Source organism: Podarcis bocagei (genome assembly GCF_964188305.1).
Source record: "Podarcis bocagei genome assembly, chromosome: 11".
Classification (NCBI taxonomy): domain Eukaryota; kingdom Metazoa; phylum Chordata; class Lepidosauria; order Squamata; family Lacertidae; genus Podarcis; species Podarcis bocagei.
In genome coordinates this window covers 39,420,468-39,443,211 of record NC_138136.1, presented here as the reverse complement: position 1 = coordinate 39,443,211, position 22,744 = coordinate 39,420,468, and the positions used below count along the sequence as shown (strand labels likewise).

At 42.6% G+C, this 22,744-nt stretch overlaps 1 protein-coding gene across 1 annotated transcript; it reads right to left on the bottom strand.

Annotated features, from left to right (window-relative positions):
• Positions 1-13,114: 13,114 nt before the first annotated feature.
• On the bottom strand, positions 13,115-22,577 carry SREK1IP1 (SREK1 interacting protein 1). Its single transcript, XM_081213271.1, has 5 exons — positions 22,063-22,577; positions 17,447-17,494; positions 15,521-15,661; positions 14,604-14,682; positions 13,115-13,443 (listed from the first exon to the last, which is right to left on the bottom strand). The coding sequence occupies exons 1-5, from the start codon at positions 22,073-22,075 to the stop codon at positions 13,254-13,256; spliced, it is 471 nt and encodes a 156-aa protein (XP_081069397.1). The 5' UTR covers positions 22,076-22,577; the 3' UTR covers positions 13,115-13,253.
• Between the last annotated feature and the right edge of the window lie 167 nt (positions 22,578-22,744).

Here is a 22,744-nt window from a genome sequence, read left to right as displayed (position 1 = left end):
CTTGAGCTTGTTTCTGAACACCTAGTTTAAGCTAGTGAAAGGGATACATAATGCCATATTGTATTATTTTATCTGTTTCTTGGAGTTTTAGGCACCAATCCAATTGCTTAAGGTGGAGCAAAAATAACAGACCAATATATCAAATGCTACCACCAAGTAGCAAAAAAGTGGACTAAAGTGTAAATGATGTCCAAATCTTTACTTCAAATGTTGCTTGCAAATTACTGCACAGACTCTAGGGGAAAAAAATAATCAGACTAATATATCAAATGCTACCACTAAGTAGCAAAAAAGTGGAGTAAAGTGTAAATGATGTCCAAATCTTTACTTCAAATGTTGCTTCAAATGTTGCTTGCAAATTACTGCACAGACTCTAGGGGGGAAAATAATCTAAAAAATAATGTTGATTCTCACTACACCATCAAGGCAAATCTATGTACTTCTCAGAGGATTGGATTATTGTCTAGTGATGCCTTCTACACAAAGAGGGAAACTTCCTCCTAATGAACAGCAAAGTGAGAGTTGTTTATCAACACTCAGCACAACAATGTGTGGAACAGAGCTTGTATATTGTTTAACAGCACAATTGTATGCCTGTTTACTCAGAAATAAGGCCCTAGTATTATTTTATTTTTCTTATCCAGAGTGGATTACAAATGGAAACAAATCTAGATGCATCCTACAGGTACTACTAAAACAAAACAAAACAGATGATTCTGACCATCTCAACACTGGCACTAAATTAGTCCACCCAAATCCTTGGTAAATAGCCAGGTCTTCAGCTTGTGCAAAAAGGTTAAAAGAGTAGTGTCAGCCATATTTCAGAGGGGAGTGAGTTCCAAAGCTGGGTGCTACCACCAAGTAGCAAAAAAGTGGACTACAGTATGAATGATATCCCAATCTTCACTTCAAATGTTGCTTGAAAATGACTGCACAATCCCTGGGGGGGGGGTGAAAGGGTGCAAGATGACCATGTCCTTTTTACACTTACTGGCCACCTCATGAGAAGAGAAGACTCCCTGGAAAAGACCCTGATTGATGTTGGGAAAGATTGAGGGCACAAGGAGAAGGGGAGGACAGAGGACGAGATGGTTGGACAGTGTTCTCGAAGCTACCAGCCTGAGTTTGACCAAACTGTGGGAGGCAGTGGAAGACAGGAGTGCCTGGCGTGCTCTGGTCCATGGGGTCATGAAGAGTCTGAGACAACTAAATGACTAAATAACAACAAGACAGAGATGAGGGTTATAGCAGCTTGGTTCACAATTACCACTGTTTGAATGGCAGTTTTCCCTCCCATGTCAAAGCAACTTGGAGGGGGGGGGATGTCCATCAAGACTGGGTTAACCCCTTTCTCCCTGCACACTGAAGTCCAGAGACTTACCACCCGCACCCCCCGTTTGTTCATACAATGCTGAACAACATGTTTCATATAACATGCAATTTGGCCCTTAGGTAATTTTTCTACCTAAAAACGCGTATAATAAAAGGGCAGTCCTTTTTGCCTCGAGTATTGCAAAAATTACTATACTAGCTGGGGGGAAAATGTTATTGTACATCAGTGAATTGAATGCACATTATTATTGTGCAGGCAGAAAATAGAATTGACACATGACAGAAGAATATATTAGTAGAAGGGAATCTAGTTTTTTATGTTGAATGAATGGATCTCAATATGAATTCTGAAGAGCAGAAATGACTCAGAAGGCAGATGGGATGAGAAAGTTCCTGCAATATAGGAAATGAATTTAATTTTAAAATTGTCCTCTCTTTCAAGAAAAATCTCCAAAACAGAAGTTTTAACTTGTCATTTTTCTGTATTCTGCACCAAAAAAGGTAATTACACTACTGTATAATAGACACAGAGAACATAAGACTTTAACTAAAAATCATCCTGCATTATAACTCAATTTAATCTTTACCTTTTATTTCCTTTATTCTAGTCAGATGAGAAAGGATGCCAAATCCCAAGTTTTTAAGTACAATATATTTTATTGGAGGATACTAGTTATGTGATTTTGAGTTGAATGTAGGTTATTCATAAGATATAATTTTTCAGAACAAAAGCAGTATGATAGATTCTTCATAATTTGGGATTTGGCAACCTTTCTCATCTGACTAGAATAAAGGAAATAAAAGGTAAAGATTAAATTGAGTTATAATGCAGGATGATTCAAGAAATAATTCTCAATGGCTTTTAAAAGTGTATCTAGTGCAAGAATTGCCAATACAATGACACATTGCAAATTTTAATAGAGTGTAGAGTGCTGTGGTGACTGTCCCCTCTAGCTGCCTCCCCTAGATAGAAAGAAAAAAATACATTTTATTAACTTTTCCATAGAGTTGGGATAAAAGATATAAAACTAAAATTAAAGCTAATCCTTTTGAATGTGCATGATTTTACCCAGTATTCCCCCAAAATCATCAGCAAATTAAAGCTTACAGTGGAAGATCATACAGTAAAAATCACAGATCTGATACTAGCACAAAACCAATGGTTCAAGGCACAGATTCTCATGATTTTTACACAGAATGATAAAAACATAAATCACAGAACATATCTGTGGACATAGAAGCAACCTATCGTTTGATGGTGCTTTGTGGGAGCTTTCAAGTGGGACGCCACAGGGTTTTGCCCTGAGTCCAGTACTTCCAGTATTTTTATTAATGGTTTTTAAGTTATAGAGTGGAGGAAATCTGTAAAAGAAGTTTGCAGATTGCACAAAATTGGTTTTGATGCACAACACCAGAAAGCGGGAATGACATTCAAAATGGCCTTGATAAACTGGGTTGAAATGAAATATTAAAATCAACGGGGGGGGCGGGGAATAGCAAAGTTCTGTATTGAGGCTATATGAAAGAATGCACACAGGTATATGGAAACAGGCACGCGGTGGTGCACCTGTTGAATTTCTGCCGTCTCTTTGCGAACCGCAATACGGAGCACGTGCAGAGAGAGAGTGCAATGAGGAATCAGCCCAGGGCGAAGGCGAATCCTCGCCGGCCTTCTTGCCGCCGCCGCCATGAGCAACAGCCTCAGGGGTTTTCGCGGGCTTCTTCGCCCTCAGCCGCTCCTCCATGGAGGCCTTCGCCTGCCCCATGAGACGACCAGATATGCTGCTCTACTGCTGCGGCGAAACGGGCAACTGACCAGTCCCGTTCCCTGAGGCGCCTCCGGTGAAGGGGAAGAAGGGAACGCGGAGGAAACGCCGGGCGGGACCTGGGAAGAGGCCGGGGCTGTTGCCGGAGGGGAAAGCAGGGACCGAAGGGACGTTAACAGGGAGCCCCTGGCGGGGGGAGCTGCGAGGGAAAGTGTGGGGCGAGAGGGGTTTAAAAAGGGGGGCTTGGAGAATTCATGGAGGATATGGCTAGCCATGGCCTAGTAGCCCCGAGGGCGAGGCTCTGAATGCCCAGGGCGGGAAACCGAGGGAGGAGAAGAGGGCTCTTGGGGCCCGGTCGGTCCCGCTTCCGGGTTTTCCTCAGGCATCTAAATGACCCTAGATGGGCCATTGGCCTGATCCAGCGGGGTTGTCTTACGAGAGAGAAGCAGAGATCTCTCTTCCAGTCACCGCCCTTTTTTTGGCCTGGCCTCTTTAGGCCTGGATGGAGCTGGTAATGCCAAGTTTGCAGGCTCAATCCTCCTATGGGACAGCTGTGCCTATTCATTGCAGGACTAGATGGCCCTCAGGGTCATGGGCGTAGCCAGGAGTTTTGTTGGGCGGGGGGGCAGAATCAGATTTGTATTGATTTAGATTGATGGTGGGGTTGTCTTGGCTACACCCAGTGGTGGAGCTAGCCGCTCGGGCACCCAGAGTGGCGCACATTCCATGCACCTGAGGGCAGGGCGATCCTCTCGGGAGCAATTGTGCCCAGGGGGTGTGATCCGGCGCGGCGGCGATCCGCCCAGGGTTTTTTTGTCACCCCCCCCCCCAGGGATGACACCCAGGGCGAACCGCCCCCACCGCCCCGTCTTCCTATGCCCCTGGCTACACCCATGCTCTGGGTCCCTCTCGTTTGTGATTGCTTCCCTAAATAATAATAATAATATTGTTATTATTTATACCCTGCCCATCTGGCTGGGTTTCCCCAGCCACTCTGGGCGGCTTCCAACAAAATATTAAAATACAGTGGTCTGTTAAACATTAAAAGCTTCCTGAAACTGGGCTGCCTTCAGATGTCTTCTTAAAGTCTGGTAGTTGTTCTTCTCTTTGACATCTGGTGGGGGGTGCCACTACCGAGAAGGCCCTCTGCCTGGTTCCCTGTAACTTGGCTTCTCACAGTGAGGGACCCTCCAGAAGGCCCTTGGCACTGAACTACAGCAGGTTACTGCACATAATTATACAGACCATGAAATCCAGTTTAAAGGCATTATAAACAGGTGGTCAAGAAGCAGAGCAGAATCAGATAAAGCAGCTGGCAAGGAAGTGGGGTGAAGTCTTTCCCCCGGTGGGCGAGATTTATTAATGCTTTCCAGGAGGGGTGCTCGTGCTTTTGTTCTTCGATTGAATTTATGTTTTATTAGTCGCCTGTTAACCTAGTCCTCTCCTAGCAGCATACAGTGATTTAGGGAGCAATGCCAACTCCGAAGAGTAGTGAGGTGGAATAAATTCACAGAGCCACCACTTCAGGGTAGAAGACGGTGGTGGGGACACTGAAAATGTCATCTGTTGCTGTGCTTACTCCAGGCTAGTACAGTAAACCCACAACTTACGTGGGGGTTATGTTCAGGGGATATCGCCTAAAGTCAAAATTGTGTATAGTCCTGTACAATAGCAGGCAGGATTGGCCAAAGTCTTTTTTCCAGACTTCTAACCTCTTTCCAATGTTTTGTTTTATTTTTTGCCAGGTGCAAAAAGCTGAATGTGCACAAGTTAAATGCACACAAGTTGCAAGTGTACTGTATAGCAGAGGCTTGGATTGGGGCCACCACAATAACTGGATACACTCCAGAAAATCCTTAGCTTGTCCTGCCTCCTGTTTGCACTGTGTGGGGCAAGAGGGAGCATAGCTTCTTCCATCACAGTGTAGTAGTGGTTAATTATAGAGTTAAATATTGTCTCTCATTATTATGGGTTGGCGATAGGACTTTTTAGCTTGCTCATGTGGTTATTTTCATTGTGGCTATTTTCATTTTCCTATCCAGTTGTGTTAATAGCCTCTTGTTCTGGCTTACAAAGTGAGTAGCACTGTCTTATATTAAATAAGAAATTAACAATTGGCAAGCCTGTGTTATGAGGCAGTTTCTGATGTTTCTGTGCAGTTGTGCAGTGGGAAAACGTGATATCTGAAGTGGGAAAAGGTGTTTTTTTGTGAACTGCTGAGAGGTTTTTACAGGTAAGCAGCATACCAATTCTGTTAAAGAAACTTTACAATATGAGGATCAATGAGAGTGATGCAAGAAAGGGGGGTTTCACTAGAAGCAGGAAGTAAGTACAGAAAAAAATAAGTCTAAGAAAGACTTTTAATGAGAAAATTGGTTTTGTAGGAGGACAAAATATAATGAAATATGAAATAATTTATGGATTATGTTATTTTCACGAAAACATACTTTGTGAAAATAAACAACTGAAGCCAAAATGTTTATTTTATTTAGGATTTTAAAAATTTGAGCTGCGTGGAGACAGAGTGGAATATAACTTCAATAAATATTATCATATCATATTTGGGTCACATTGCTCCTTTAGGACATTCCTGTTTTGGAAGTGCAGAAACAGCTTATAGACTGCAAATTGAGGAAATGCTCACTATGTGTCATGAGACAGTAGGACATTGGTAGCTAATTTTATTAAATAGAGTATCTAATGGTGTGAAAAAAATAATATTTTATATTGATTCCACAACATTTAATGTCACTGTATAGTCAGTATTTGTGCTTCTTTTTGTCATTTAACATGAATATAAATTATTATTCTTTTGTATTTCAGTTTAGGAGCATTGGTTGAACTGGGGATTGCTGCGCTGGTTTGCCTTGCCTTCATCATTAATGTCTTTGTGTTTTTGTTTTTGTTACTTTTTGCAAAGCCAAGGAGATTAGATACTGGTCTAAAAATGCAACATCTGTAGATTCTTTCTGCTCAAGAATGTAGGCATTGAGCCCTCTTGACGTTACAAATAACTTCTAACAGTTCCGTAATTATAAAGGACACAGAATGTTTAGTTAGAGTGAAAATTAATTATAACTTGCAGAAGTGTATGTGACTGTTTTCTTAAAGATGGAACATTTCACACTGCTTATTTTTACTTGTAGTCTTATACAAACACAGAATGCTGTTTTCTCATGTTTAACTCGGAAAGCATTTGTGCTAGACAAGATGGAATAATATTTGTGTGGCCAAACTCTTGTAACAAAATCTTTATAGTACTTATATAGCACTTTAGAGCTTTTGTTGCATCTCACATACATTATCCTCCTTACAACAATCCTGCAAAATAGACTGGCATTTATTTTTATCTTACCCTTTCTCCAATGAGCTCCTTTCTCTTTTATCTTCACGCTAAACCAGTAGGTTAGATTGACTGTATGTGACTGGCTCAAGGTCATCCACTAAGCTTCATGACCAAGTGCGGATTTGAACCAATTTTCATAGTCCAGCCACTACTTCCACATCATGGAAAAGTGCTGAGGATGAACTACAAAAGCACACCTCAGGCCACCTAGTTTATTAATGGTTGAGGTACAGTCTGAACCAGAACTTCCTGGCTCATAGCTCACACTACAACTGCTAGAGGCATGAAATGTTAAATAAAAAATACATTCTGCTCCCACAGAAACAATTTCTTTTTCTTGGCCTTTTCCTCACTTTTAGACTCAAGCCATTAATCTTTCTTAGTTGGTAGAAAATACAAAGGCAATAATAATGCATCAAATGGCTTTGGCAGATACAGTGCAGAAAAAGGACATCTTATCCTAGCATATGTCAGAAAACAGAACAAAAGATTAGGAACTAAACAATGCATTTTAAACATGTCAAAATCAAATATAAAAAAATTCCTTCCTGTAGCACCTTAAAGACCAACTAAGTTAGTTCTTGGTATAAGCTTTCGTGTGCATGCACACTTCTTCAGATACACTGAAACAGAAGTAGATACTTCAGATACTTCTGTTTCAGTGTATCTGAAGAAGTGTGCATGCACACGAAAGCTTATACCAAGAACTAACTTAGTTGGTCTTTAAGGTGCTACAGGAAGGAATTTTTTTATTTTGACTATGGCAGACCAACACGGCTACCTATCTGTAACTAAAATCAAATATATTAGTTAAGCCAAGATTAGGCCCAGTATAATTTTCTAAGCTTTCAGTACAACATCTTCTTTCACTGGCTTCAAATATATCATGCACGTTCACTACTTTTGAAGCAGAATCGATATCTTAAATGCACTCTTAAATCCTAGTTTAGCCCTCCAAGAACAAAGCAGCCTTCCCCTGGGCCTCCCCTTCCTCATCTGGCATTGCTGCAAGTAGGTGTTTGGAAGCCTGTTTCCATTTTCTAACTGTGGTTTGTGATGTTTTCAGAATCCAGATTAACTGCAGTCAGTCTTAAATCTGGCTGCATATGTAACATACTATTAAAGCTCGTTCAAAGCACATTATTTTTCCCAAAGCATCCTGGGAACAGTAGTTTTTTTTTAGGCTGCCTGAAGCAGTAGCTCTTCAAGCAATAAGAGCACCCAGGCTTCTTTGTAGGAAATAATGTGCTTAAAATGTATGGTGTCTATGCAGCCCATGATTAATGGAAACTGTTGTGTATTGATTCGATACATGATGTCCAAGCACAGAACATTTCAGGATTTGTACCTCTGCCATTGGCTCTTGAACTCTGAGTCGTGATTTGCAGCTTGGAAGTTTAGACAGCCAGTCACGTTGGGCGTGGGAGTGGCCCAGGCTTACAGTTGCTTTGCCCCTGTTTCCCAGTTATGTAGTTCAATAAAGGTTCTTGTTGTTATCGCTACGTCTTGCCTACCTACACTTCACAAACAAGTCAACTAAACCAAAGCTGTGGAGCTATCTTGTTTTCACTAAGCACAGTAAAGGGTTCACACAAAGCACTTAAAACTACAATGGTACCTCGGGTTACATACGCTTCAGGTTACAGACTCCGCTAACCCAGAAATAGTACCTCAGGTTAAGAACTTTGCTTCAGGATGAGAACAGAAATTGTGCAGCAGCGGCACAGCGGCAGCAGGAGGCCCCATTAGCTAAAGTGGCAATATGGACTACCACCATTATTCAATTTTGTAGAACTAAACTGTTGAATGAATATATTAATCTAAGGCAATCCTGCTTATGCTGACCTGGCAGAAATTCGTACTGAAATTATGGGCATTTAGTTCAGAGTAAACACACATAGGGATGCAGGTGGTGCTGTGGGTTAAACCACAGAGCCTAGGACTTGCCGATCAGAAGGTCGGCGGTACGAATCCCCACGACGGGGTGAGCTCCCGTTGCTCGGTCCCTGCTCCTGCCAACCTAGCAGTTCGAAAGCACTTCAAAGTGCAAGTAGATAAATAGGTACCGCTCTGGCAGGAAGGTAAACGGCGTTTCCGTGCGCTGCTCTGGTTCGTCAGAAGCGGCTTAGTCATGCTGACCACATGACCCATAAGCTGTACGCTGGCTCCCTCAGGCAATAAAGCGAGATGAGCGCCGCAACCCCAGAGTCAGTCACGACTGGACCTAATGGTCAGGGGTCCCTTTACCTTTAAACACACATAAGATGGTACTGCACAATACTTAGTCTTAAACAGAGCTACAAGTTCACATCAGCTTAATCAAAAAGTCAAGGTTTTAGTTGATTTATCAGAGGGGCAAATTTTAATCACCAAGGCTGAAATTGAAGGGACCCTGGTTTATTTTTTGAAGGCATTTTGGCTGTTGTGCATTCCTATAATTGAACTTGGAGGAGGGAATCAAAATTTAAAGGTGGTTTTTCTGTCTAACAGTGTTCACCTTTTTTATTATAACCGTATTTTTCGTCCCATAGGACGCTCCGTCCCATAGGACGCACCTAGTTTTTTGGGGGGGGGGAAAGGGGAAAAAATTTCCCTTTATTTCCCCCCCAAAAGCAGGTCAGGGAAACCGAACCAGGTCGAGGAACAGCGGGATGGCGGCGCTGCGCCTCCCTGCTGTCCCCCGAGTTTGTGGGGCTGGCCGATGTCTGCCCGGCGCGAGGGGCGCTCTGCTTCAGGGCGTCCCGCCCGCCGGGCGGCAGGCTACTATCTGCAGCGTGGGGAGCCCTGCGGGGAACTCCTGCAAGGCTCCCCACGCTGCGGATGTCTGCCCGGCGCGGGGGGCGCTCTGCTTCAGGGCGCCCCGCCCGCTGGGTGGCAGGCTGCTATCCGCAGCGTGGGGAGCCCTGCGGGGAACTCCTGCAAGGCTCCCCACACTGCAGATGTCTGCCCGGCGTGGGGGGCGCTCTGCTTCAGGGCGCCTCGCCCGCCGGGCGGCAGGCTGCTATCTGCAGCGTGGGGAGCCCTGCGGGGAACTTCTGCAAGGCTCCCCACGCTGCGGATGTCTGCCCAGCGCGGGGGGCGCTCTGCTTCAGGGCGCCCCTCGCACCAGGCGGTAGGCTGCTATCTGCAGCCTAGACATCCCTGCGGGACCTCCCGCAGGGCTGCCTAGGCTGCGGATGTGTTCCCGAAGCGCCGGGCACTCTGCTTTCAGGGCGCCCGACGCTCCGGGAAGCAGGCTGCTATCCGCAGCCTAGACAGCCCTGAGGGACCTCCCACAGGGCTGCCTATGCTGTGGATGTCTTCCTGAAGCCTGGAGGGCGAGAGGGGTCGGTGCGCACCGACCCCTCTCGCTCTCCAAGCTTCAGCAAAAGCCTGCATTCGCCCCATAGGACGCACCCAGATTTCCCCTATGCTAAATGTAGAAATAAAGGATACTCAGTTCAAATGAACTTACTTTCTATTAAGTATGTTTAGGCTTTCAGCCCCAACCTTTCTGCCTTCCTTTCACTGGCAAGCAAATACTTTTTGTTCAAATAGAGTAGACCTTTGTCAACTAACTGGCTGTTGTTGGTCTTCTAAGGGCGGGTGGTATTCTTTTTTTTTTTTTTTTGCTCTTAAATGTTTTTCCATGTTTTTCCGTTATGTTTTTAATGGGGCTACTTATTTTTTTAAATATATATATACTGTGGTACCTCTGGATGTGAACGGGATCCATTCCGGAGCCCAATTCGCATCCTGAAGAGAACACAACCCACATCTGCACACGCGCAGGTTGCAATTTGCCGCTTCTGCGCATGATGTCATTTTGAGCGTCTGCGCATGCGCGTTCCGTTATTTTCGGGTCACTGCGGAGTGCAACCCAAAAACGCTCAACCTGAAGCAACTTTAACCCGAGGTATAACTGTATTTATATTTATAATGTGGCTTAGTTGTATCTGATTTAATTTATGATGTGAGCCACCTTGGGTCCTACAATGGGAGATAGGTGGGATATAAAATACATGGATGGCTCCATTGGCTAGAGCGTGGTGCTGACAATACCCAAGGTTGCAGGTTCGATCCCCGTAATGGACAGCTGCATATTCCTTATGGTCCCTTCCAACTCTATGATTCTATGAGAAATAAGGACAATGATCAAGCAGTGTTACCCAGAGGAAGCATAGAGATTTTCCACATTGGCTGTGCAACTGTTTGAAAGTTGCTTGAGAGGTTTTGTTTCAGCCTTTGTTTGACTGACATGCAAGACAATATCATGCTGATGAAGCGCCTTTGTAGAGAATGAGTTAACAGTTGTTCAGTAGCCCATAAATTTTGCTTACATTTGCACTTAATACAAATGCATCCTGCTGGAAACTTACTCTGAAATATGATTTGGCACCTGCCTTCTATCTACACTTAAATTAACGCCATCACCAGATTCCTTGTCAACAGTTTGACAACTAAATTGTTTTTCAGTTGCTCCCTAAAGCATTAAAAATGCTAAATTTTGTGTTTGTTTATGGGCATGATCCTGACAAAGTTCAGCATTTTCACTTTCAGTCTTTCACATCTTCCTGTTGAAATCAGTGGGACTTAATATTGCTAACTTGACCATGTTCTCTGCTTTTATATAACAGGCCATATTGTTATACCCTTGAATCCTTTTATTGATCTAAGAGTATATGTAACCACCACTACCCTTAAAGTTCTTAGAAAGTTTTAATTTGTTGGGCATCTTATATTGGTCCGACTCTCTAGGACTTCAGTATACACCAGACATTAAAGTTGTGCATTGGGTTGCAACAGCATCCTGTTTTGAGCTGAACTAAATTGGGGGGGGGGGGGAGCAGAGACATCACCTTGCTGACAAAGGTCCTTATAGCTAAAGCTATGATCTTCCCAGTAGTGATGTATGGAAATGAGAGCTGGAACATAAAGGTGGCTGATCTCCGAAGAATTGATGCTTTTGAATTATGGTGCTGGAGGAGACTCTTGAGAGCCTCATGGACTGCAAGAAGATCAAACCTATCCATTCTGAAGGAAATCAGCCCTGAGTGCTCACTGGAAGGACAGATCCTGAAGCTGAGGCTCCAATACTTTGGCCACCACATGAGAAGAGAAGACTCCCTGGAAAAGACCCTGATGTTGGGAAAGATGGAGGGCACAAGGAGAAGGGGACGACAGAGGACGAGATGGTTGGACAGTGTTCTTGAAACTACTAACATGAGTTTGAGCAAACTGCGGGAGGCAGTGGAAGGCAGGAATGTCTGGCATGCTCTGGTCCATGGGGTTACAAAGAGTTGGACACGACTAAATGACAACAAAAATTAGAAAAATGGTGAAATATTTCTTCCTTCATGTGTATGACTTGTAATTTATTCAGTGGAGCCTGACTCAGGCTTGGATTGGATTCAGATGTAATCATGCAGAGAGTAGGCCCACTGAAATCCATGGGCCATGACTAATGCAAGTTCTATAAATTTAAACAGGTCTACTTCATGAATGACTAAGTGTGGCTCTGACTCCCATTTCCTTATCATAGAATCACTATTGGCTTACTGTACCATTCATGTTTAATGCCGTATTAGTAATCACAGAAGCTGCTTCCTTTAATGACAAGTTAGTACTCATGTAGCACTATTCTCCATGAGAATACTCCATACTCCAGACCAAAGTTCTGCTAACCAAAAACTGTGCTATATGACGTTTGCTTGCTAGTTAATAAATACATTAATAAGTGCACTCATGACTGAGTAAAGATTTAACCAACTAAGAGAAAGCCTTCCTGATCAAATTAGCTTTGAACTTCTTGTGTTGTGTTTTTACTGCAACAAGTGCTGCAGAGTATTCATTTAAATACAGTGGTCAATGACCCACAAGCTACTTTTTCATGTGTACTATTGATTTGCTGCAATAGCAGCAAATGTTGCTGCAACATGGAGAAAGACAAATCAGCCTCACAGAATCATTTGATAACTTTTATCCCAGTTCAGATGCATTAGGGTGGGGTAGCCAATGTGGTGCCCCCCCCCCGCTCCATAAGTTATTGGACTAACTCCCAGCAGCCCAAACCAGTGGTCAGGGATGATGGAGCTGTAATCCAACATCTGGAGGGCACCACATTCCCTACCCCTGCATTAGAAAAACAAGCCAACACTGGTATGTACTTAAAAGCATACCTTCTCATAGGAATGGAGAGCATGGCTTTTAAATTTTATCATATGTAATTCCATTTGTGAGTGATTCCTGTATTACTACACAAACATAGGTCTTGATCCAAAGATGTACCCATAGCTTATATTCACACTTGAGCTCTCCTAAACCACAGGGTGCAATGTACAAGAGGCTTTGGCAAAAAATTCCTCTGTTTATGTATGCATTTCTACATTACGTGGAGAGGGCTGCAGTTCAGGAATGACAATCCTATATTGCTAATGACTTGTGGCTAATTTGAAATGTTTATAACATTCATAAGAATGCTTTAATTTCCTTACAAGTTCTTATAGAAGTTTGAGGACATTGTTGAAGGTTGCAAAACTTTCAAAACTAACCATAATGTCCCACAGATCAACTCAAATATTTTCAATTGATTGTAAAGACATTGAACAATAAGGAAGTAAAACTAGTTCCTTATCCAATATGATGTTCAGATAAAACAGTTGTAATGCTTAGGGGGAAATAAATCTCTCAATTTAAAAAACAACAAAAAAAACTTTAATGTAAGGTGAAATATTTATAAATAACAGGCTTTTTCAATAAAAATATACACATTTTAACTGGGCATCATTATACTCCTAATCAGGACTCAACTACATCCCTAGGTTTGGTCCTCAGTCACTGCTAGAAGAGTCTGAGCTATCAGAAGATGAAGAATCTTTCTCCTTTTTTCTCTTCTTTTTCCCCTTTTTGTGATGTTTTCTTTTCTTGGATTTATTCTTTTTCTCCTTCTTTTCCTTTTTGTGGGATTTCTGCTTTTTCAATTTAGGCTCATCCTCTTCTGTGGCACTTGAGGAACAAGACCTTTAAACACAAGAACATTGATTTGTTCAGTTATACACCAATGCCCTATAGTGAAATATTGGAATCTGAGAGATCTTTCACTAAAAAGAATTAACTTGGTAAATACACCAAAGAGGGACATTTCTCCTAAACTCTATTGTTCTAAACACCGGAGGCCCCTGAACACTAGGGCTGGGCAACATTGGGTTCTCAACATTACAATGTATCACCAGCCAAACATCACAGTTTGGCAATAAACCGTGATGTTGAAAGAAGCTGCGTTGGCCCCAGCCGGTGAGTTGCCAGGTGAAACTGGCGCAGCTCTCATTGTGGGAGCTGAGGTGCTTTCACCCCAGTGCCTTGGCTGTGGCCAATACAGCTGGCCCCAGCCTGTTGCTCAGCCAGGGGGCGGAAAGGCTCCTGCACCCAGCTGAGCAAGCCCCAATGTCCCTGCTGGTTAGAGGGACCTTGGGGACCTTTGTGAGGCTCCCTTCGCAGGAGCAGGGGGTGGGCAAGCTACCTCGCCCCCACTCCCAGAAAATAGACCAGGCAGTGGTAGCAAAGGAATGGAAGGTGCCTCTTCTGGCGGATATGCCTGGCATAGCATTCCACAACCATCAGCCATTAGAAGCAGGTCCAGCGTCACCATCCCAGCTGATCTCTGGAACATCCGAATGGCTCGGGACATTGACACAATAACCACAAGTGCTCTCTTGCACTTTGCAGAACCTGTTTGACTCCCTGGTATGCTTTAGGCGAGAAAACAAACTAGAAGGCAGCTCAAACACGAGTGGAGGAAAACTCCAGTAGAACGCAATTGAACACTGATAGGGCTCATCATCATACCTAACTGGTGGCAGTGAAGGCAGCAAAGAAGGCCTACCTTGCTGCCTCAATTGCATCCTCACTCCCCCCAATACATGCTTTTACTTGCAGAGATTCGTGCAGGATTTAGTAGCAACAGCAATTCATCTTTGAAAAGAAATAAAATTTCTGTTTCTATTATAAAAAACTTTTTGAACATACAAAAACTTGGATTAGAAAAAAAAAAGCCCAAATGGTTTTCCACCCATCTTTAAATGGTGTCATTACATGCAGAGATTCAGATTTGAAGACAATCTGAGCACAATATGTTTCAAGCTTCTCCCTGTTATGCAGAGACAAAGCTTTCAAAATTATACCTTTTCCTTGCTTTCTTTAATTTTGATTTTTCTTTGCCTTTCTTTTTGGTCTTTTTCTTTTCTTCTTCCGCAGAAGTTCCTGTGAGTTAACAAAGTAAGATGTTACCCCTCCCAAAAGGAGATAATACATTAATTGTTATAACCCTTTAAGAGGTAAGAACACGAGAACAGTGCTGGATCAGGCCCATGGCCCATCTAGTCCAGCAGCCTGTTCTCACAGTGGTCAGCCAGGAAACCCGCAAACAAGAATCAAGCACAAAGCACAAAGCACACTCTCCTCCTGTGGTTTCTAGCAACCAGTGTTCAGAAGCATTGCTGCCTCCAGCTGTGGAGGAAGAGCATAGGTATTGTTGCTAGTACTCACTGAACACCTTATTATCCATGAACACGTCCACTTATGAAAGCAAAGATAATCCAGGCAAAGCTTTCAGGATAATTAAAACTAACAAATCCATGTACAATCAGGAATGGGTGATAAAACAGTAAGTAACCTTAAAACGCAATAAATGGCTGTTGCAAATTAAGCAGTGAGATTAACAATTACTAAAACCTCGAGTTAAATAACGCTAACCTGAAGTCACAATGCAAAGAAGGTTGTCACTAGGAGAATCTTAGAGGCAAGGGCATTTCATAAACGGGGCACCACTACAGAGAAGGTCCTCTCTTGCATCACCAAGGAGGGAGCTCTAAGGGGAGCCTTCCTAGAAGATCTCAAAATGTTATTTACACCTAGAACTGGGCAGCTTTTAGTTCTGTGTGTAAAATTTTAAAAGGTCCATTCTTTTGCTTGGTTGCTATTCTAGTAACACATAAGCAACCAGATATTTAGGTAGGGTGGAAGACTGTTCTTAGAGAAGGAAGACAGGAGATATAGATATATTACACAAGGACACACTGTTTTTTAAAAAGCACCTTACCCTTTTTTTCTGGAATGGCCTGCAGCTTTCCCAGCTCCTCTTCTTCGCTGTCCTCGCTGCTTGTGCTGCTGACATCTAAAACTATGTCTCTTTTAGGGTCCACCCGGAGAAAGTTTCGGCATTCAAATGTCAGGTGACCAGCTGCATATAATTAAGCAATTGGGGGGGGGGGAGGAAAAGCCAACAAAATAATTAGCAAGAGGTTGCTGGGATTGTATTATATTCTTCCTGCCACTATGTGTAACAAACATTTTATTCTTAAAAAGCAATCTGAATGATAATGTTGTTCCAGTGACTTTTGTCAGAAACATAGCCTGGCTAAGGTTTCTGGCTAAGGGGACATATTGCTTGGTCAGCCATATTTTACTAGGATTCTTGCCGCGCTATGCAATGTCTGTTTGCACCATTTACTGATCCAGTTTCTCAGCTTTCATTTAAAAGAAAAAGCAAGGGTTGTATCCAACAGAATGACCTCTGCAGGCTTAATGGAACTCTCCCCACACTTGCTGGCAGCACCCAATTTTTCCAATACAAATGTAAATGCTATTATACCAATACTGGTGGGATGAAGGGTGGTTCTGTGGCTGAAAGTGCATGGGTTGTATAAATCCTGCATCGTAGCCCAATGCTGTTATACCCATATTGCTGAGAGGGGCTGAGAATTGTGTAGCGGTAGCCCGCTGTTATTATCCAACCTACTGGCACGTTGGATTTTGGGGGATGGTGTTTGCACAGGGGTTTGGAAAATATATCTGGGATGTGTGTGGAGTTGACTGTTGCAGCTGTGCCTGGGGGAGGAATGATTAATGCCTTAATGGGGTCAGGAGAAGAGAAATGGGGGCTTTTGTGGGTGGGTGGATTTTAATTGCAAAAACTCCCAAAAGGAAAGGGCTAATCACTCCTCCTTCCTTAGTGCTACTTCTGCAAAACTATGCAGCTCTGTGCCGCATTTCCACAAACAAACAAACCTAAAACAACTGTGTAGTTTGAGAGTTAAAATTATTAACAATAACTGTGATTTAAAATACTACAGTAGAAGTCTGATCAGCAGTGAACAAAATGCTTTGCATGCTTAAAATATTTCCCCACTCTCTTGCACTATCAAATCCCCCAGTCTATGGATTTTCTCCCACCTTGTGTGGGCTTTCAACTGTCACGAAATGTGACTCGTAAGCAGTGAAGTGTGTATGCATACAATGCATGTTATAATGTGCACATAAAGATAGCATTCCACCACTCGGTTCTAAAAATTTCATGAGGAAAGCCTCTGGGCATAGTCATCTTTGTGTGTTATGTATGCATGTGGATGAATTCATCTTTTTGGGCATAGCCCCCTCAGGTGAACTTAGAATGTAAAACAAAACCAAAAACCAAACCCATAATACATCCAGCAGTAACAAATCATTTAAGAGCATAGGCCAGTTGTAGTTCCAGGCGGGATCTCACTATTACTGACAAATACTTGCAATGCTTGGTAAGAGATCCCATTTCTGAGGAAAAGTGGGTTTCTTTCATGAAATGGATCTTTTCATAAGACAGCTTTTGTAGCAGGCAGGCTGATGATGGGTAACACTGGTTGAAGAAGAGTTGTTTAACAAAAAGATACACAAGTACAGCTTTAAGCACACAAAAACTGTGGAAAAAATATCACCCGAATATGAATCTGAGACATTTTAACAGCCTCTGCCCTCCCCTATTTTGATATTACTTTCAGCAATTTGTGTAGCAATTCACTCTGTGTGTGTGTTCCTTCCTTCTGTTCACAGTTTTCAGGATCCGAATCCGTGTCTTTTGCTGTAGATTAAATATGCTCCTACTCAATTGCTATACACTGATAATGGCATAGCCTGAGTACAACAAACTAGTGATGTTTGTGGTAAATATTAGGAAACATTTAATTATATCTTCATTTTTGTAGATACTTACGATAGCCACATTTCTTGCACCCTGCTCTGATGTTATCTTTATTTCCACCTGAAAAGGCAAAATATATTTCATATTAGTTTGAGATAGATACATGTGGAATATAAAGGGTAACAATTGATCTGCCATACACATCAGTATTGACAACGTTTTCATATACAGAATATCAATAATTGTGTCAGCCACATTTGTTGTTTAGTCGTTTAGTCATGTCCGACTCTTCATGACCCCATGGACCAGAGCACGCCAGCCACATACTATCACCAAAATGTATGTTACACTGCATAACTTAGCATAACCTCCCCTTACAGCCAGAGAAGTTCCCAAAGCGTGGTAAAGGCATTATGATAGCTGACATGCCTTTTGCATCAATCCCTGCCATTCCAGTTTTGCAAGGCTAGATGCTTGGTCAAATTAAGATGCAATTTCCCCCTTATGAAGAAGAAGAGGAGTTTGGATTTGCTATCCCGCTTTATCGCTGAGAGACTTCAGAGAAGTGTGACTAGCCCAAAGTCACCCAGCAGCTGCATGTGGAGGAGCGGGGAAGCGAACCCGGTTCACCAAATTATGAGTCCACTGCTCTTAACCACTACACCACAGTGGCTCTCTTACAAGCTATCAGTGCTACCTTCAGTGGGCCAAATATGATCATGTTTACATACATTATCATTTCCTGGCATAGATGGACTAATGGCAGCCATATATGAGGCTGGTGAACCTGGTGGGTTCTGCTTGACCAAGAACTGCCATAAGATTCAAGGAAACCTGAGTTAAAGTTAACAGCTAAGCCTCTGTCTACTCCTGCCTGAAATTGCTGTTCCTTAGGTTGCAAAGGCTATATTAGCACACATTCAACAAGCTTCTTTATGCATGTAGATGAAGATTATTCTAATTGGGGAGGGGGGGATTGCTTGGAATATATCAGGATTTCATATTCCTTTTTGTTTTCACTTTTAAAGATTAGTAATATTGTGGAGGTTAACCAGAGGGCAGCAGCTCAAAATAATATAATGGTGAACATAAGCTAATTAACATACAAACTAAGCAACACTCTAGTTTGCATGAAAAAGCTCCGCTGAATGAATTCATTTCCATAGAAACTGCAGGGGCCAAAATAAAATTAACAGAATTGTACTGATGGTGTTAGGTACATAAATAGCCCATTACTTAAAAGATAATTCAATTCAAAACTCTCCCCATGTTTATATCTAATGAGCTGATTAAGGTTTTGCAGATCATTTTGAATAACCATTGCAATAGCAAAACAAACCATCTACTGGGATATTTATTTATTTTATTTTTAAAAATCTAATTACTGTACAAACTAGATTCTGAGGTTTAGCAACTCCACTCAACTTATCCATACTATTCAATTATTACTGCATGCAACAGAAAAGGTAGGTTTAAAAGTAAACTTTCACCTTGGAAATATGATTAATAATCTTTATACAGTAAATGGATTTCTGCCTGGGATAAAAATGGATCAAATGTCCATTATCTCTAATTATCCTATTGTATCACTTATAGGAAAAAACAGAAGATCTTATTCTCTTGGAAGGCATTGCATAGGATTCATACTGTAAGCTGCTTTGTGGAAGATTTCTTCCACAGCAGGCTATGAATCCCACAAATAACTAAATACAGAAAATACAGCGGTAGCCTATAGCAACCTCCAGGTGTTACTGAACTCTAGCTTGCATCATCCCTGGTCACTGGCTATGCTGATCAGAGTTGGAGTTGAACATCTAGAGGCTCCATGTTGGTCCCTTGTGAGATAATATTTATAGTGGTTGTTGAACTTATTTAGATCAACTTAAGCCAAACTGTAGGATATTAATATGAGCTTCTAACTTGGGACATCATACTCCACGCTCAAAGAAGATTGCTTTGTGGTTATATTATACACTTTTGCTTAGTTTAGTATGTGCAAAATTTCTGAAGGAAAGAAACTAAAACAGTGGAAATGTCAAAACAAATGTACTGTCAAATCCTGGCATAAATATGGGACTTTCTCATCATTCACAATTGTCATGCCCATAAGAATTTCTAAGGAATAAGATAAACAGAACTTTTCAAACTTGGTATGTAATTCTGGCTTAGGGACCATTCAGCTTTACTTGCTATATCCCACAAAGTTTTGACATAACAATTATTTGTGTTGTATTTTTACACAGCATTGTAACATGAACTGTATTTTGGGCTTGTAAACTTGGTTTTTCTTCTTCTCTGTTTTGTTGTTTATATTTTTAGTGGGGAGATATCAATAAATAGTCTAAACCAAGTGTGAGGAACCTGTGGACCTCCAGATGTTGTTTGACTACTACTCCCATCATCCCTGAAGGCACTAGTTCTTACTTCTGGTTAAAAAAAAGAGAGAGATTTTCCATCTCAACTATAAATTCAAGGAAAGGGGAATAAATTTTCATCCTTTCCTAAAGGAAGTTCTATAATCAAATATGTTTTTTTAAATCTATTTTTCACATAGCCTTTGGAAAGCATTACTGATTTCAGAATCTGCACAAGTTTATAAGAAGCAAGGATTTCTGTAGCCCCCTTTTTAAAACCTAGCACAGTTCTAAAATCCATTATGTCACTGTTTATTCAAGTACTCCACCCACTTAATAAGAAGAAACTAATTATATTATGCTTTGATACTATGCTATTATCAAAATCATCATTATATTGTTATGGGGCCTTTTTGGTAAACAGTGCCACCACGGGGAGAAACATGCAACCCATTAGCACTTCCGACCAGAAGTGGATTGACATGCTGTCCGCACTTGGGTTCCGGACAATTGTGGTACAAATTTGATGCAGCAGCTGCAGACCTGCTTATTTAAAACTGGGTCTGCCCCCATCACATATAAATATGAAGCCCAATGTTTAAAGCAAAAAGGCATGTGAGTAGTTCTAAAGACTTCTCTGTCCACAGGTGCCTTCCCACCTGCTTCTTCCTTGATGTCACTCCCCAACCCCTCCTGATTGGACCCTAACACCAAAGCAAGCCCAGCTTGGAGAAAAGCCGGGGGGGGGGGGGAGGGAGCAGGACAAGAACCAATGGGTCAATAATAGCAGATATATTCCAACAACCACTAACCCAAGCATGACCCCTCTTGCTAACTTTCTTATCTACATGCACCTGAATGCTCAAATAAATGCAAGCAGTAGTAATATTTATTCTTCCTTGTCTAAGGGGAGTGCCAAAGAATGATTTATCAGTTATGTGTGGGTCAAATAAAGGGGGGGATATTTGCAGAAGTTTGCCTCAAAGGGCTTCTGTAAAAACTTTTGCTTTTTCCTCATATCAATTCCTATAAAGTTACTAGGACTGAATGTATTTGCTGACAGCTCAAAAAAACATTTGAAGGCAATTTCTTTTGCATGTGTGTTCTTAAAATCAACTCTCAACTAATCCAAGGTGTCTCCTGTCGACCAGGTGCTGGAAACTGCAGCAGGGCTAAGTGCTCTTGAGTTCAGGTCCTGCTTGTGGCTTTTCCAAAGGCACCTGGCAGGCCACTGTGAGAACATGATGCTGGCCACTAGCTTGATCCAGCAGGACACAGGACACTTGATGTTTCCTGGACACAGTAGCATCAGAGAAGTTCAGCTAGTCTAGGAGCAGGCATTTGCCGCTTTCCTCTCATAGGGCACAACTTTACATGGCCAGAGTGATCCAGCAGGAGGGGCCTGCTGTATACAGCAATAGGAAGCTGCCTTATCCCAAGTCAGTTTATTTCTCCCATCTTGCGTGGAATTGTGTACTCTGACTGGCAAAAGCTCTCCTGAGTCTCCATATTACAGTTGTAGGAATCCACCCCTCCCAACTCTAATGAAATTGTTATCTTTTAAGTCATATTTCTCTCCTTTTTTATTATAAATGAATCACAAATTCAGTAGAAAAGGAGAGGCATTCAGTAGAAAAGGAGAACAGGGAAGTAGTGGGAGAGACATTTTACAGTTTATCATGATATGAATACTGTCACCTAAGTTTTTGCGGGGTTTTTTTTACAGTAACAGCAGCAGAACACTGCTCGTACCTCTCTTAATACTTGGAGATCAGATAAGATTTTTGGTGAACAACGGGCACTGTGAAACTACACATTAAAAAACAAACAAACATCACAACCGCAAGAAGTATACAGACACCGTAATCCAATTCCTATTATTATTACTTTTAGCTAAGCCCGGTAAATTTACACATCTGAAACCTTCCATCTGAAGTTCTTGCGTGTGTGAAGAATGCAAAGCAAAACAAGACTGTTCAGTTTAAGAAAGTTCCGCATTTTAAGCACACATTCCCTCCCCGACAGAGCAAGAGTCACGCCCCTAAACATCACAACTCCTACAAACTCCATTGAGTTCGGCAGGATTTAATCCCCAAACTGCAATCCCGACCACTTACTTCAGAGCAAATCCCACTGAATTCAGTAGGGTCTACTTCTGAGTAGGCATGCACAGCACTGCAGATACTCCCCGGGACTCCCTTCCACTCGAGAGCACGTTGGGCTCTTCCCCTCGTCCTCGGTTTGAGCGGCAGGAGATGCAGCACCGGTGACTTTTCACACTGCCACGATCTTGCGCGTGGCCCTTCCGCCCCCCACCCCGTTTGAACCGCTCACCTGGCAACGCCATGCAGCCCCCGACCGAGACGCCACGATGCCCCGCTCTTGGCCGGACGAGGTAGCAATGGCAGCGCTTCCCCGCCGGAAAACTTTGACCCGAGCACGAGCGGCGCGTACCATCAGGCAGAGAAGCGGGGTGGAGGAAGGAGAAAGAAGGGCGGTATTGCCAGGGAGACAAGTGAAGGAACTGCAGATAGGGAATCCATTTCTGATTCCCGGAGGAAAAGCTTGAAGGTTGACAGAAGAAGCCCTTCGCTCATCCCCGGACGAAGGTTCCTCAGGCCACGCAACCAGCACAGAAACCCTGCAGTAGTGCGATAGTCCCCTTCGTATGAGCCACTCCTAGCCAAAGGAGGCGGGCTGCCTAGTTGATTGGCAGCGCTTCTGGCCCTTGTCAATCGGAACGAAAGTAGCCCAGTAGCTAAAGAAGAAAAAAAAAAACACTTAAAGGACTTTTCTTTAATCCCACGCATACTGTAAGAGTTTTTCCATCTCCACCGTTCTAGGGCGGATAGAAACAGTTGCGGCGCCGCAACCCGGCCGGAAGACTTTGTACCTGACACAGCGGATTGTACCAGTATCCCAGATCTGCGGGGGGATGCGCCTCCCCTGCTTTGAGAAGAAACAGCACAGTTCCATTCGTGGAGCGGATGCTTTAGCTCAGAGGCTCTTGAAATAG

Excerpts from the sequence above, each read along its gene's own strand:
- SREK1IP1 (XM_081213271.1), bottom strand. Across the intron at positions 14,683-15,520 it reads GGCCATTCCAGAAAAAAAGG|GAACTTCTGCGGAAGAAGAA; the intron begins GTAAGGTGCTTT and ends GTTAACTCACAG. Across the intron at positions 13,444-14,603 it reads TTAAAGAAAGCAAGGAAAAG|GTCTTGTTCCTCAAGTGCCA; the intron begins GTATAATTTTGA and ends TTGTGTTTAAAG.